Here is a 16,858-nt window from a genome sequence, read left to right on the forward strand (position 1 = left end):
CATATTCACATGGTTATGCGACCAGTTTCCAGAACTCTTTCCATCTTGCATAACTGAAACTCTGTACCTGTTAATCAATAATTCCCCTGTTGTCCCCTTCCCCCGGCCCCTGACTGCCACCATTCCACTCTCTGTCTCTGTGTACCTCATATAAGTGGAATTGTACCATATTTGTCATTTTGTGGCTGACTTAACTCACTTTGCATAATATCGTCGGTATCATCTGTGCTGTAGCCTGTGCAGAATGTCCTTCCTTTATAAGGCTGAGTAATATGCATTTTGTTTTCTTTTGTGAAGCACTTTTTTCCAGGTAGCTACAGAAAAAACTTGCATAAAAAAAAAAAAAGGAGGGTTGAATATCTTCCCATTTTGTAGCTGGAAAAATTGATATACAGTGAGTCTATGTAAATTTTTCAAGGTTGCGCTGTGTGGGAATGAATTAGAGCCCTAATTTACCCAGTGAGTTTCTGTGATTTGCTCTGAGATTAGACATGTAAGCAATTCCTGTATTGCCTTGCCTTGCCTTGCTCCTGACATTAGAAGTAGTAACCCTTTTGCAGCTCTTTGCTATTTTTAGTGGTTTCTCTTTTGCTTACTGAGAATTAGCTGTGCCATCTAGAGTCAAATAGATTAATAAAAGCAAGACTATAACTGTACTCAGCTCCCAGGAGCCTAATCCCAGTGAGACATTACATACCAAAAGTCACCAAACCCCTTCCATTTGCTTGAAGTTTCTCAGCGTGCATTTAACATGTATTTTCAGTGAGCCAAGAGGACTCATAAAGTCTTCATTGTTTAAAGTCAAGTGACCATTTGCTAACAGCTATCATAAGGGGATGATTTTCTAGGGTTGAAAGTGTATTGTATGGTTTAAATATATCTTGCCTCCATGTGGAAACCACCTATGTATAAGAAGGGTGATTTTACAGTGAAGTGTGTGGAACTGATCTTAGGCCGGTACGTATTTTCAGTGTTTCACAATGACATCTCTGTTTTTTTCTTAGTCAACACCAATAGCTTGTTTTAGACACATGACCCCTCTCCCTTCTTCAGCTGGTCAGAGTACCTTTGGACATTCCTGATGCAGTTGGTTTATTCTTCCTTGCACAGAGTGGGAAGTTAGCCACCGCCAGACCTATGTAGTACTCAGCACAGATTTTATTTTTTATTTTTTTTCCATTTTATTTTATTTTATTTCTTTTCAGTGTTCCAAAATTCATTGTTTATGCACCACACCCAGTGCTCCATGCAATATGTACTCTCCATAATACCCATCACCTAGTTCACCTAACCCTCCACCCCCTCCCCTCCAAAACCCTGTTTGTTTCTGGGTCTGCAGTCTCTCGTGGTTTGTCTCTGTCTCCCCCTCCAATTTCCCCCAACTCACTTCTCTCCAACTCCCAATGTCCTCCATGTTATACCTAATGCTCCACAAGTAAATGAAACCACATGATAATTGACTCTCTCTGCTTGACTTATTCCACTCAGCGTAATCTCTTCCAGTTCTGTCCATGTTGATATAAAAGTTGAGTATTCATCCTTTCTGGTGGAGGCATAATACTCCATTGTATATACGGACCATATCTTCTTTATCCATTCTTCTGTTGAAGGGCATCTTGGTTCTCTCCACAGTTTGGTGGCTGTGGCCATTGCTGCTATGAACATTGGGGTACAGGTGGCCCTTCTTTTCACTACATTTGTATCTTTTGGGGTTGATACAAATTGCAGGGTCATAGGGAAGGTCTGTTTTTAATTTCTTAAGGAATCTCCACACTGTTTTCCAAATCAGCACAGGATTTAACAAGGAAGGCTTTTTTCCCCCATTGCCATCTCTCTTTAGTGAATTGCAGCTCTCGCGTTTCTCCTTCGCATCTTGCTAACTGTCACTGCAGGTTCTTGATTGTTCCCCCTCCATTGCGCTAGTGCCTGGAGGATCAGCAAGGATTAGTCCAATATCCTGGCCACCAGATACATTCCCTATCTTGTATTATCCCTACAAACTATTAACTGAACCCTATAACAACAGCCTGCCTCCTCACTATAAAATAGAGCTGTCTGAAGACACCCATCAACAACACAGGATGAGGGCTTTTCACAGGGTTTGAATAGAAAGTTGTAAAGAATGTTTCTTTAGTTCCCCTATTAAATGACAAGGAACTTGAATGGCCATTTCAAATAAGGGCCAGAATTTATAAATGTTGAATATGAACGCGTGCCTCAGACTCTTAAAAATCAATAACTGAAGTGAGGTTTAGAAATCATTTTTTGTGACTTAATGAGTTCATAAGTCTTTCTAAAGTGGCTTTTACATTCATAAACGCTTTTTCCCTAGCAGTATCCTAGTATTGCCAACTTTTTTTTTTTTCTTAGTTGCTCTGTTTTCAAATGCCTCTCTCTTGATCCTTTCCAGGGTTGGTACTTATTTGGTGAGTGATGAAACATATTATTATTAACCTTTCCAGAGGGAAAGGACAGGCCCAGATATAGTCATTTCGTATAATGGACTTATAATTTAGATATTCTATTATGTGCTACCATGATATTTTGAGAATTTTATCTTACTTACCTTTTTCTTCTTTCTTCCCTCCATTTCTTCCCTTCCTTCCTGTTTTCCTTCCTCCTTCTGTGAACCCAAAATTATTAAGGTATCTTATTAAAACAACAGGTGTACTCTCAGTATTCAGCATTATTGGAAACATCTTTTATATCCCAAGGCTTAATTTTTATTAAAATTCTGTTCTTTAGCACCTGTTCGCAATGAGTGTTTCTCCTGCACATCTAAATTTTCCAAGAGAAACTAATAAATGTGTTGGAGCTTGGAACAGCTTGCTCATGTCTAAGCCCTATGTCCCATTTAACTAAGCTGCTGTTTGGCTTGAAAGCCTGGGCTCTTGGCCAATAAACGCTGCTCGTGTTCGGAGTCCTTGTAGGAAACCATCCATGGCCAAGTTCCAGGGCCCAGCTGGTGAAGTCAGCTTGTTGCTCTTTTGGTCTTTAACCTGAGAGAAAAACTACATCCTGTAAAAAATTCCTAACAGAGAAAGGTATGATGATTAAGTTTAGCAAGAAACTTATTGATGCGCTTGGTTTTGCCCTCTGGTAACTTTTGTAGGGAGTAACTGGCCCGTTACTACAAGTAGGGGCTTGCCTGGCTCCAGATCTTTCCTGTTTCAGTTAGCTTTAAGGTGAAAGAAAATACATGCAATAATCTTCCTTGTAAGGAAGCAGGATGGCATGGAATTAAATGAAGTAATATCCATGAAAACTGATACAATGCTTGATGAATAGAGCTTAGAACATTAACTAGCACATAATGACCAAAATTTGGTTGAATCAACACATAGCACTAAACCCAGCCAACAAACAAAAACCCCCATAGCCAGTGGTCACAAATTATTATATTTTTGGTCAATTAAAATTTAGCAAAAATAATTAGAAAGAAGAATTAACTCAAGGTTGCCAACATTTTACTTTGCCTAATAAAGAGATTTTAAAAACGCCTGCTACTTATCACCCTCAATTCATAAAGGAAGGGAAATTTTAACATTTTAAAGGAGAAAGGACACCTTGTGATAAAGGACAGTTCTTTAAAGTTATCTTTATGAAAATGTTATTATTTTTCTCAGTTTGTTCTAGGCCGGGGAACAATTTTGGGCATTTTGGCTTAGAAGTTAAAGTCTTGGCCTCTGAAGTCCATCTGCCTGCTCAGCACCCCTCCTAATGTGGAATGACCTCGAGCACGTTACTTTACTTCTCTGTTCTTTGGTTTCCTGATCCAAAGAATGGGGTTCATGTAATCTGACTCATGGGGGTTTTGTGAGCATCAATAAATAATACATACTCTTTGAACAGTGCCTGGCACATAATAAATGCTCAATAAATGTTAACTATCACTGTGGGAATTAACTTGGTTCACCAAATATTAACCCCTCTCTACCCCCAGGCACTTGTAGGATTGTACTTCTCAGCCTTGTCCCCTTTTGCGGTTGGGTGGGGCCAGGTGACTGGTAGGCTGGGAGCAGAATTGACTTGAGTCACTTTGAAGTATTTAATCAGCAGTGAGACCTTCTAGAGTCTCTTTTCCCCAAAGTATTGTGATGGGTAACATCTGAGATGGGGGCTACTCCATCAGCCTGGGTCCCTGAGTGACTGCGGTGAGCAAAGTACCAGCAGCCCCCACCCCCACCCAAGGTGACATGCAGTGTATAAGAAACAAGCTTTTGTTTTAAATCACTGAGGTTTTAAAGGCTTTGTTTTTGACATGGAATCTTATTTATCCTGACTAGTGCAACTATTATTCATAATATGGCTAATTATCCTTTCCTTGAATGATTTGGGAAATCATTTTTCTAGCTCAGCGGTTCTCAAAGTGTCATCTGTGGACCCATGGAGGTCTGCAGGGTGAAAACTGTTTCCATAATAATACTAAGATGACATTTGCCTTCCTGACTGTGTTGAAATTATACTCGTAGTCCAGAACTTTGTCTAGTGGGCAAAGTTGCAGGCAGCGTCCCCAAACGGTACTAGTAGTCATATTCTTCACTGCTACATGCTTAGGAAAAAACAATGTCAGTTTCAGTAAAAAACGTTCTCGGCGAAGCATTAAAAAGTATTAATTTTATTTACTCTCTATTCTTGAGTATACACTTAAAAATATCTTGTGTGATAAAATGGAAAGTAGGCGTAAAGAACTTTGGCTGCCTGACAGTGTCCAATAGTATCTTGAGAAAAATCATGTGCACCTACTGCTTTGTGTTGTGAGCTGAACAAGCTGCTATTTTTCTGCCATAAATCTCATTTTTACTTGGAGGAATTACTGACAAACTGTGGTTATTCCAACTTGTATATTTGATAGTCATTTTTTTTGAAAATGCACAAAGTAACTTTGCCAAACTGTTTCAAGAAGAAAATTGGCATTATTTGTTGTCAATGATAAAACTCAAGCTGTCATCAGGGAAATACAAATAAAAACCACAGTGAGATCCCAATTCACACCAGTCAGAATGGCTGAAATTAACCAATCAGGAAACAACAGATGTTGGTGAGGATGTGGAGAAAGGGGAACCCTCCTATACTATTGGTAGGAATGCAAGCTGGTGCATCCACTTTGGAAAACAGCATGGAGGTTCCTCAAAAAGTGGAAAATAGAGCTACCCTATGACCCAGCAATTGCACTACTGGGTATTTACCCTAAAGATACAAATGTAGTGATCCAAAGGGGCACATGCACCCAAATGTTTATAGCAGCAATGTCCACAATAGCCAAACTATGGAAAGAGCCTAGATGTCCATCAACAGATGAATGGATAAAGAAGATGTGGTGTATACACACACATGCACACACATGCACACACATGCACGCACACACATGCACACACACACAGGAATATTATGCAGACTTCAAAAATGTAAACGTGTCGTTTGCAACAATGTGGATGGAACTAGAGGGTATTCCATGCTAAGCAAAATAAGTCCATCAGAGAACAACAATTATCATATGATCTCACTGATAGGAGGAATTTGAGAAACAAGACAGGATCATAGGGGAAGGGAGGGCAAATGAAACAAGAGGAAACCAGAGAGGAAGACAAACCATAAGAGACTCTTAATCCCAGGAAACAAACTGAGGGTTGCTGGAGTGGAGGGGAGTGGGAGGGGTGGGGTGGGTGGGTGATGGACATTGAAGAGGGTATGTGCTATGGTGAGCGCTGTGAAGTAAAACAGATGAATCAGAGACCTGTACCCCTGAAACAAATAATTATTATATACATACATATATGTGTATATATGCATATATATACATACGTTATATGTTAATGCAAAAAAAAAAAAAACAACCCTCAAGCCTTCAAGCAAAAATTAGATTTTTGGAAGACCCCTGTCCTTGATAACATCCCAATCCATAAAGACTTACCTGATGAGTTTGGTAGAGATATTGATAAAAGTGGTTTTTAAAAATATAACTCAGTGAACCAATATTTTCCAGATGACTAATGCGTGATGCTACAAAGTCATACATGAGTAAAATATCCATTCAAAGGTCAAGGCAAACCAAAGGAATTAAATGTAAAAGAATATGAAAAGGGTATTGGTACGGTTTTAGATTCTACATTGTACCTAACCTTTAAGAATATCCCACTTGTCAAATTCAGGTACAATATCAAAGAAAAATATTCATAACTATGTGAAAAGACTGTCAAGATACTTCTCCCTTTTCCAGCTATTTGGTGCTAGATTTTCTTTATATACTTCAACTAGAATAACTTAGGGCAATAATTTGAATGTATCAGCTGTTGAAGAGAATCCAGCTCTCCTGTCTTAATCCAGACATCAAAGAGATTTGCAGTAATCTCTTTGCCACTGCCACTGTCCTCACCGTTTTTTTTAAATTTTGGAAAATATTATTTTGGAAAATATTGTTAAATTTTGGAAAATTCCTGAAAATATTTATGTTGATTAACATGTAATAGATTTTACCTAAATTTATAAATGCTTTTCAAATTTCTCAGTTTTAATGTCTAAGGTGACAAAGGCTAAAGAGATATAGCTTGCATTAACAAACACTTTTTGATGTCCTCAGTGATTTTTGAAAATACAAAAGTGTTCTGAGACCAAAACCTGCAAGAACTGCTGGCGTAGATTACTTAAGTATTTTCTAGAGCTAGGGCTTCAAGGACCCCAGCTGGTATTAATGTGCCCTTTCTTAGTTTGAAAAGCTAGGGATCCCTGGGTGTTTTAGTTCATTAAGTGTCTGCCTTCCATTCAGGTCATGATCGCAGGGTCGTGGGATGGAGTCCCACATCCAGCTCCCTGCTCAGCAGAGAGCCTGCTTCTCCCTCTCCCTGCTCCTCTCCCTGCTTGTACTCTCTCTCTCTGGCAAATGAATAAATAAAATCTTTTAAAAAAAAACCTCAAATCATGCCAGAGGACACCCAGGATCCCAAGAAGGGTAGAGCGCGATCTGGTATTCTCTCTCAGTGTCACCTCAGAGCTGCTCCTTGGAATCACAGTTGGGCAGGCCACTTGACATCTCCTTCACACTCCTGTGTGCCTGTGTCTGACTGGAGTAGCACCACCTTGCCGTCCAAGTTCTGAGGCACATATCCCAGACTCTTGGGCTTTACGCCTGTCCTTTCTCACTATTGTGTCTTCACATGAGAAGAAGGGAAGAAGAGGCGGCTGATTTTAATAAGCTACCACCTGTGATCAGAACATTGCAACCCAATGCTGTGTGCAGGCTGGAGAGAGAACAATGGGACACTGTCTCCTGGAAAAGGAGTATGCTTTATGGGGCAATTTTATGGGATTTTATTCAAAGGCTGCCTTAACTAGTGGCTTCCTCTGGCACTCAGACTCCCCAAGTGCCTTGCCAGGGGAGGGCTCTTAATCCTCTTTAGCTGTCACATCCCAACACCCAGGCACTGGGAAGTCGTGAGGCTTGGCAGCAGCATGTACCGCTGTCCACAGTGCAGGGGGTGATGGCCAGGAGCCTCTTCTTCCCCTGTGGCACATAGGGCCGTAGCATTGCTGCACTGCAGGGAGACCCACACCCCAGGATCTACGCCATGCTGCTGGTCTAGGGCTCTGGGTCTTTAGATCCAGGGCCTCTGGAGTTCCTCGCTCTCCCAGGAGGTGCCTGCCATTGGCACTTGGAAGGTTCCACTTTCATGGGGAAGGTTCAGTCGTTCAGCTTCCTCTGAGTAGTTGTTCTCAAGTCATCCTTGATGTCTTGGGAAAACACCCATTGGGTCTTGGGAAAACACCCACTCCTGTTTATCATAGCTCTAACTCTCTCTCCAACTCCAAAATTCCCTGTTTCTATCTGCATAAATACCAATGGACCAACTCCCACATCCTTAATTTTGGTCTCCTAAGAAGAGGTGCCCTTTCCACTCATGGCTAACTCTGTATCTTTGCTCTTGATTCCTTTCTCTTCCTGCCTTCTGGATATGGACTGTGTTCCATTTGTTAGTCTCTCACTTCTGTGTGTTGTCAGAAGTGTCCTTTCTCTAGGACTCCCTTCCTCACAGTCCTCATTTCTCACATCTGTTTCTGAGCAGCCGTCTGCCACGTAGTTAGAGATGGGCTGTGGAGTCACATGCAACCCAATTCAGGTCTGGCTCTAGCCAGTTCTTTTGTGTGACTTTGGAAGAATTACATTGCATTTCTGTGCCTTGGTTTCATTATAAAATGCAGTTCTAATAGTACTTGCTTTAGGTAACTAAATCACAGTGTCAGACAAAGCCTTTGGAGCTCGAGAATTAATGGGCCTTATTGGAAGGTAGATGGGAGTTCACCAGGTAGTCCAAATGGAGTGGTCTTGGAGAAGAGAAGAGATATACCAGGGTTCCAGCCACAAAACAAACAATAATAACAAAAAAGAAAACTGCACGATCGGAGCCTGTATGGGGGCAAGAAGAAGCTTGACAGGTGAATTCTGCTGGCAGAGTTCTGGCTATTTGTGAAGTAGAGTGGGGAGCTCCAGCAGCTGGAGGGACTAGGAGTTAGAAGACAAGAGATAAGGCCAATGGGAACAGTAAGCGTTCCTCTGAACCCCTTCTGACAACTTACAGCATCATCCTGACTTGGTTGACCTGAAGAAGACATTTTTCATCTTCATCTAAAGCACAAAATTGAGTCTTTGATTGCCATTGTCATTTTGTGTATCAAGGGCTTTGCAGTAAAGAGGAAGGTGATGACTTTTGAGTCCTGGGATGTTTCTGATTTTACTCGAGCACAGTCTGCCCCCTACTGATCATTCTGGATGTTTTCAGCATGAATGGGTTTACTTGATACCATTGCTTCTGTCCTCAGGGAAATTGAAAGAGGGAGAGAGAATAAAGTCAGAAACCTGTGCATCACGAGTATATTTAAAATCTCCCAGAAGTGACCCTCCTAGCATTAAAAGCTATACAAGTTAGTGTGAGTGGGCAAGTATAATTTAAACAGAGCCCAGAAGGTGTATATAAAAGGCCCCCAACTCCAAGTACTTGGGATGTGGCAAGAACTACCAGTGATGAAAATTTCTGAAGACCCAAAGTTCAATGAGAAAAAAAACACATGTATATAATTAAGAAAAATATCTATGTCACTTGAAAGCATGTTGTATTTGGAGAATATTCTTTTGACAGGAAAGGAAAGTGTGGAGGAAGACTCCAGAGAGTTGCAAATTAATGTTCTGCTCTCTGGCCAGGCACACTGGAAAGGAATTAGTGGCACTATCTTACTATTTTCTGTTGTAGAAATAAAATTTTATTGTATCCTTTCCATAGTAATAAAATCAATTAAAGTTTAAATATTAACTAAATAATTCATAGGAGACAAGATTATGAGTTCTTGATCTTGAAATGGTATCATAAATGTTACACAGGAGAAAGATCGGGTAAACACTGCTTACACGGCGGTTCTTTATTTCACTTTATGTATGTTCCTAGAAGCTATAAAGTAATAGTACATCTAGCCGTAGGGAAAGTAATATTGCCTCCGGACAGACAGCTTTTGTTTTAAAAACTGGTGAAAAAATTCCTTGATTTTCAAATTTTCTTGAAGTTGTTGTAATTTTTCATGAGAATTTTAATAGCTATGTCTGCCAAAAATTTTTTTTCTAGTTTATCTGAATTTTAAGAGTAATATCTTATTGATTACTTACTGATTATTAAGAGTAATATCTTATTGAGCAGCTATGAAAATTAAATCTCTTATAAACCTTTATCTGAAGAAAATGTGATGCAGTTGAACATGACACTATGCAGTTGTCACATCTCAGATAACATGACTTAAGTTCCCCAAAATATGTCCTTAGATGGGCTCTAAGTTCAGGGCCATCAGACTTTTCTGTGAAGGGCAGGTAGTAAATATCTTAAACTTGCAGGCCACACAGTCTCTGTTGCAAGCACTCAGCTGTAGGAAGAAGACTGCGATAGCCATTGGCTAAACAAATGAATGTGACAGTGTTCTAATAAAACTTTATTTACAAAAATAAATGGAGAACCAGATTTGGCTTGAGGGTCATATTGTGCTATTCTCTGCTCTAAACTAGAGTAGCCTAGATGTATGTATTTTTTGAATAGTTAGGATGTCAGATTTGAGAATGGCTAGTAGAGGTATTTAAATTATATCAGTACATATATTTCAAACATTTTGATAGTAGCAATAGTAAGTTCGGATGTCTTTAATCAATTTCTTGGCACACAACTTGTTTTTAGAATGCTGTCCATAGGGGCGCCTGGGTGGCTCAGTGGGTTAAAGCCTCTGCTTTCGGCTCAGGTCATGATCCCAGGGTTCTGGGATCGAGCCCCGCATCGGGCTCTCTGCTCCGCGGAGAGCCTGCTTCCTCCTCTCTCTCTGACTGTCTCCCTGCCTACTTGTGATTTCTGTCTGTCAAATAAATAAATAAAAAATCTTTAAAAAAAAAAAAAAGAATGCTGTCCATATGCGACAGTTCTCTTCCACAAAGACCTCAGTCTGTATATGTTTAGTTCAAAGGTAGAAAAATCTAGTCTGTTGGGAAAAAAGTGTTGAAATAAATGTGACTATAGATTTAGTGTAAATGAAGTTTTATTCATAGATTGAAATTTAGAGAAGGGATAGCTGAATAATTTCTGTCAGAACTACTCCACTTTATAATTGAACAAATATTTCTCAAATCAATCACACTTTATCTCATCCTACATTTTCCCATGAATATTTACCCTAACATGCATAGGCTCTCCATGAGAATGACAGTGAATTCAAGTCACAGTTTTTGAAGAGCCTTGTTACTTAAATTTCTTTTTTTTTTTTAATGGCACATTTAACCAGTTCTCTTTATAGTACACCAATATTCAAGGCCAGTTAAAAATAAAATAGCCAAATAAATTGAGGAAGACTGCAGATACCCAAAAGCTGACATTTTAAATACCTTCTGTGAACTTTTCACACCATGCATGAGTAAGAGAAAGGTATAATTTTCCTCAAATTACCTAATATGGGGCAAATCAGAATCAGCTGATTTCTGTAAATAACTGTGAATATACTTTTACTTCAGTCATCATCTCAAGACCTAGATGGTTTTTCAGTCTCTTGTTTCTTAGCTCTTTAAAAGGAATATATGTATATATATATACACACACACACATATGTATATATGTTTATGTATTTTTATTTTTATTTTTATATTCATGCTATTAATCAGGACTTTAGCTATAGCCACAGGTTGAGAACCTATTTTTCATATTCCCTCAAAGGAAAAAGTACCTGTGGTTTTTCTTGCCATATGTAAGTTGTGTCTGAGATCCTCCTGTCTCCATCTGTGCATTTGGGCTGTGGTGGAGATGAGCCTACATGGCCGCTGTCCCCTGCACATTGCCAGCACATTGCCACTTCTTGCACAACTTGCTTCTCCCCAGATTTCTGAGTTTTACCCTCAGAATGAAGGTAAATGAAGAGATAGGAAGACAGTGTTACTGATCTCTATGAAAAATAACATGTTATTCTGTAAAAAGTCACACAACTTTCTAGTACCTTGAAGGTTCAAATAAACTATTTAAAACAAAGCAAAACAAAGCAAATAGACCTGAGAGATTTGAACTGTTGTTGTAGTTGCCATACAATGAAATTATTTTTAAATTATAGTGTTGCTGGATTGCCTGGGTGGCTCAGTCAGTTAAGTACCCAACTCTTGATTTGGCTCAGGTCATATATCAGAGTTTTGAGATCAAGCCCTGTGTCAGTCTCCATGCTGAGCAGCGAGCCTGCTTAAGATTCTCTCTCCCTCTCCCTTAGCCCCTCCCTCTCTGTTCTCTGTCTCTTTCAAAAAAAAAAATTTTTTTTATAGTGTTGTCTGTCTGTACCCCTTAGAGAATTTGAAAATTTGTTAAATGGGCAATGTGATGATAATCACCTCATTTCTAATCAGGTAATTTTCTATTATAAGTTTATTATATTAATTTTATTTGTTAAATTCAGGAAAGCTAATACATTTCATTTGCATCTGAGAGGAAGAGTCTTTTCTTTGCCTTGTACTTTAGAAATATTTCATATTCTTTTTTTTTAAATCTCACGTCTTCTCTTTATTTTTTAAATTTTTTCATTGTGTTATATTAGTCACCATACAGTACATCATTAGTTTTTGATGTAGTGTTCCATGATTCATTGTTTGTGTATAACATCCAGTGCCCCATGCAATCCACGCCCTCCTTAATACCCATCACCAGGTTCACCCATCCCCCTGCCCCCCTCCCCTCTAAAAACCTCGGTTTGTTTCCCATAGTGTAGAGTGTCTCATGGTTCATCTCCCCCTCTGATCCCCCCTGCTTCATTTTTCCCTTCCTTCTCCTAATGTCCTCCATGCTATTCCTTATGCTCCACAAGTAAATTAAACTATATGATAATTGACTTTCTCTGCTTGACTTATTTCACTCAGCATAATCTTCTCCAATTCCATCCATGTTGATGTAAATGGTGGGTATTCATCCTTTCTGATGCCTGAGTAATATTCCATTATATATAAGGACCACATCTTCTTTATCCATTTGTCTATTGAAGGGCATCTTGGCTCTTTCCACAATTTGGCTATTGTGGGCATTGCTGCTCTGAACATTGGGGTGCATTTGCCCCTTCTTTTTACTTACTACATCTATATCTTTGGGGTAAATGCCCAGTAGTGCAATTGCTGAGTCATAGAGTAGCTCTATTTTTAATTTTTTGAGGAAACTCCACACTGTTTTCCAAAGTGGCTATATCAACTTCCATTCCCACCAAGAGTGTAAGAGGGTTCCCCTTTCTCTATAACCTCTCCGACATTTGTTGTTTCTTGCCTTGTCAATTTTTGCCATTCTTTTTTTTTTTAAAGATTTTATTTATTTATTTGACAGACAGAGATCACAAGCAGGCAGAGAGGCAGGCAGAGAGAGAGGAAGGGAAGCAGGCTCCCTGCCGAGCAGAGAGCCCGATGTGGGGCTCAATCCCAGGACCCTGGGATCATGACCTGAGCCAAAGGCAGAGGCTTTAACCCACTGAGCCACCCAGGCGCCCCAATTTTTGCCATTCTAACAGGTGTAATGTGGTATCTCAGTGTGGTTTTGATTTGAATTTCCCTGATGGCTAATGATGATGAACATTTTTCATGCGTCTGTTAGCCGTGTGTATGTCTTCTTTGGAGAAGTGCCTGTTCTTGTCTTCTGTCCACTTTTTGACTTGATTATTTTTTTGGGTATTGAGTTTGAGAAGTTCTTTATAGATCTTAGATATCAACCCTTTATCAACAGTGTCATTTGCAAATATCTTCTCTCATTCTGTGGTTTGCCTCTTTGTTTTGTTGACTGTTTCCTTTGCTGTGCAGAAGCTTTTGACCTTGATGAAGTCCCAAAAGTTCATTTTCGCATTTGTTTCCCTTGCCTTTGGAGACAGGTCTTGAAAGAAGTTGCTGTGGCTGTTATTCCCCTCTAGGATTTTGATGGATTCCTGTCTCAGTTGAGGTCTTTCATCCATTTAAAGTTTATCTTTGTGTATGGTGTAGGAGAATGCTTCTTCACTACCCATCTACATCTAAATCAGCTTATCACTTAAAATCTTGGTTTTATTTCTTTTTTCAGAAGGTTCACAAGTGTTTTGCTTTATTTGTTGCTAAGATTATTCCCAAAAGAAACCATATGGAATTATGAGGACTTTATCCAGCAAATGGGAATTTAGAGAACAAGTTTCTTATTGTTTGCAGTGGGGTTTTCCCCCCTAATGAAAAATGAGTTAATTTTGCTTTCATAAAAACTTGTACATAATGATGAATTTCTGGTGCCTCCTGGAGATAGAGCATTATTTCCAAGAGTTTTTGCATCCCAATCATTGCAAAGGGAGTTCCATCATACAGAACACAGACTTATGTTTTAATGAGGGTAATCCTTCTAGCCTTTTACCACTAATATTGAAGTAAGATGCCATTTCTCATTCTGACAGTCGGCAATGGAGCCCAAGTAGCTGGAATTTTACATGCATCCAGGAATTTCTGTTGTGAAACCTACACAGAACAGACTAAGAGGCTATTCTAGGTTCTCTAAATGCCATTCAATATATAATAAGAAAAAAACAGCATTATCTTAACAGTTTCTGGTATGAAAATTGGATGGCTCTTCCTTGGATCCTTTCATTTCATACTCATTCTAATTGACTTTGAGTCAAGACTACATCTGATTTTTTTTTCCATCTCTAATAATGACATAAGGACAGCCACTGGAATGGGAGCTGAGATCAGGGTCCTTATTAGGCAGCAAACATAGAAGGAGCCCTTGATGGTGACTGTGAAGGTGTCCAGAAACAATATGGCAGAACAGCAGAAGGTGGGGGACACCAGTGAAACAGGTGGCCAGACTGGTCTGTTTTGAATAAGGTCTTTGGAATCAGTCCTCAGTTTGAGTGCCAAGAAGAAATCACAATATTTCTACCTAATTGCTACCACCAAAAATGCAGGAGAACATTCTCAACCTAAGATGCTAAGGTTTCTGCAGCTAAGCCTGTGTCTACCTACACACCAGTCATTTTTAGCAATAACAAACCTGAGGATGGGAGTTCTTACCCTGCCTTGATAGGGCCCAAGTTGACAATTTATTTAAAAATGTTATTTAGATCAAATTCAGTGCCTGCTTAAAGGTATCAAGGTAAGGAGATATAACACATAAAATAATGATTACATGGCTTTTATTGAAGGTGTTTTTATATATATGTACATGCACACACACACATACATACATACATACATATTTGTTCTCTTTCTTAGTTTCATAATAATGCTTTTCATTTTGGCTACTTTATTTGTCTTTACATGATTAGCCTTATTTTTCAAAGGCTTCGAGTAGATCACCATTAGGGCCAATGTTGGCATTTAAATTCCAAAGAAGTTCAAGTATACTCTGGAAGAAATAGATTTATAAATAAGAGCAAATGAGCATGTGGGGGGCTCAGTCAGTTAAGCATCCTACTCTTCATTTTGGCTCAGGTCATGATCTCAGGGTCGTGAGCTCCACACAAGACTGTGTGTGGAGCTCTGAGCTCTGTGGAGAGTCTGCTTGAGATTCTCTCTCTCCCTCTGCTGCTCTCCCCACTCATGTGTGCATGCTCTCTCTCTCTCTCTCTCTCTCAAGTAAACAAGTAAATTTTTAAAAATAAATAAGGGTAAAAATATTAGTAAATGAGAGACTGTATTTCTAAGCAACAGAAATTCCACATCATAACAAACCATGTCCAGATGGCCAGTAGATGAATCAGTGTCAGAGAAAGATGATCTTTTCACATGGGCTGACCAGCAGCTCCATGTGAAATAAAGGTGGCCCATTTATCATTACTTTTGCCAGTTTCTTTTTCTAATGGGTATGGACAGGTAGGGGTTAAAATTTAGGGCTTGTTTGTGTAGGATTCATCAGAAAAGCCCCATATTAGGATCCTTATGTTGCCTTCCCAATGAGCATTCCAGGAGAAGGATGCAGAATCCTCAGCCACAGTAGTTGGAGAAGTGGTTCTGTTGGACCTGTGGTGCTGCCCTAAAGATTTTCCTAAAGTAGAGATCCAAGCAATACCTTTCTTTGTTTGAAACTCTGAGGCAATTTCTCCCATAGCTTCAAAATCTCTGGTTTACGTACAAAACACCCTTTATGATCTGCCCTTAATCCTGGCGTTTATCACATTCTTCATAGTCACTGGTCCCCTTTGTGTCTCTGCCACTGTATAGTGAGCTCCCAGAGGGTAGGAAGTACATCTTGCTCATTTTAGTATACCCGGTACTAGGTCCATTAAGAACCTTGGGAAATATTTGTTGAATAACAGAAGAGATGAATGGAAATATTGCCGTCCGTCCTCTAAGACCTAACATGGCTGTGTTTTTCTTTCCCTAAGGACTTTGGCATTATGTTCCTGCATCACCTTGTAGCTATTTTCTTGATTTCCTTTTCATATGTCAACAATATGGCCCGAGTAGGGACCCTGGTCCTCTGTCTTCATGATTCAGCTGATGCTCTTCTAGAGGTAAATCTTTCCTTTCATCTTTAAGAGTTCAAAATCTAGTATTCAGGAAATCCCCAAGACCATCAGTTCTTCTATGTTATTCTAGATGGCACTGGGGAGAAGATAGTATGTGACTGATTTGAAACTGCAAAGTGTTTCTTTGTAAGTTAAATGGCTAATAGTGAGACTTTAGTCTATACATTTTTATACAAAGAATGTTCATCATCTTAGCATTCTTTAATTGAATAATGAAAACCTTTACTATCTAACACTTAAGAAATGAATGTTTTATAATTGGAAAATCATTACTTGAATAGGTTTTGTTTCTGGTATTGTAAGTTTCACACTGATATATCTGGGAAGTACATATAACTGAATTTAGCGAGTAATGGTAGTTGTACATCCTGATGAAATTAATTAGTCATAGTTTTTATTGCCAATATATATATTATCCTAGGATGTTTATAGTGAAAATTATTTTTGAATTCTAAAGTAAATATAAAAACTGTGTTCTCTACATGTATAAATATAAGGAGTATTTGAGGAAATATTGTTTTTATTTTGATAAACTTTCTAAAACATCATCATTTAGGAACTCTGTTCCTTATAAGGCTGTGAAATAGAAAAATAGTCCTAACGGGCTATGTCAGATGATAGTATGGTGTTACGATTTTTAAGTGGTTCTAGCTAAACTCTATTTAGCATATTTTTTAAAGGAGAAAATAGAGTTTTATAAGGGCAGTCTCCTGTAAACCAGTTATCATTTGGTTAAATCCTAAGTATGCTTGAAAGTGGAGATTTATACAGCAATATGCAGTTTTGAAATCAACCCTGTACTATCTACCAACTTTAATGCATATGGAAATGGCTGGTTGAATCTTTGTCTACC

General features: G+C 38.9%; 1 protein-coding gene across 2 annotated transcripts in view; it reads left to right on the plus strand.

The window, feature by feature from the left end:
* Positions 1-16,858, plus strand: part of CERS6 (ceramide synthase 6) — a 317,644-nt gene that overhangs the window by 246,080 nt on the left and 54,706 nt on the right. For both annotated transcript variants that reach the window (XM_046019311.1, XM_046019312.1), the window contains exon 7: positions 15,862-15,990. In XM_046019311.1, the coding sequence (XP_045875267.1) occupies positions 15,862-15,990 (129 nt within the window). The remainder of the gene's footprint in view (positions 1-15,861; positions 15,991-16,858) is intronic.

The sequence above is a fragment of the Meles meles genome, chromosome 9 (assembly GCF_922984935.1).
Source record: "Meles meles chromosome 9, mMelMel3.1 paternal haplotype, whole genome shotgun sequence".
NCBI classification, from domain to species: domain Eukaryota; kingdom Metazoa; phylum Chordata; class Mammalia; order Carnivora; family Mustelidae; genus Meles; species Meles meles.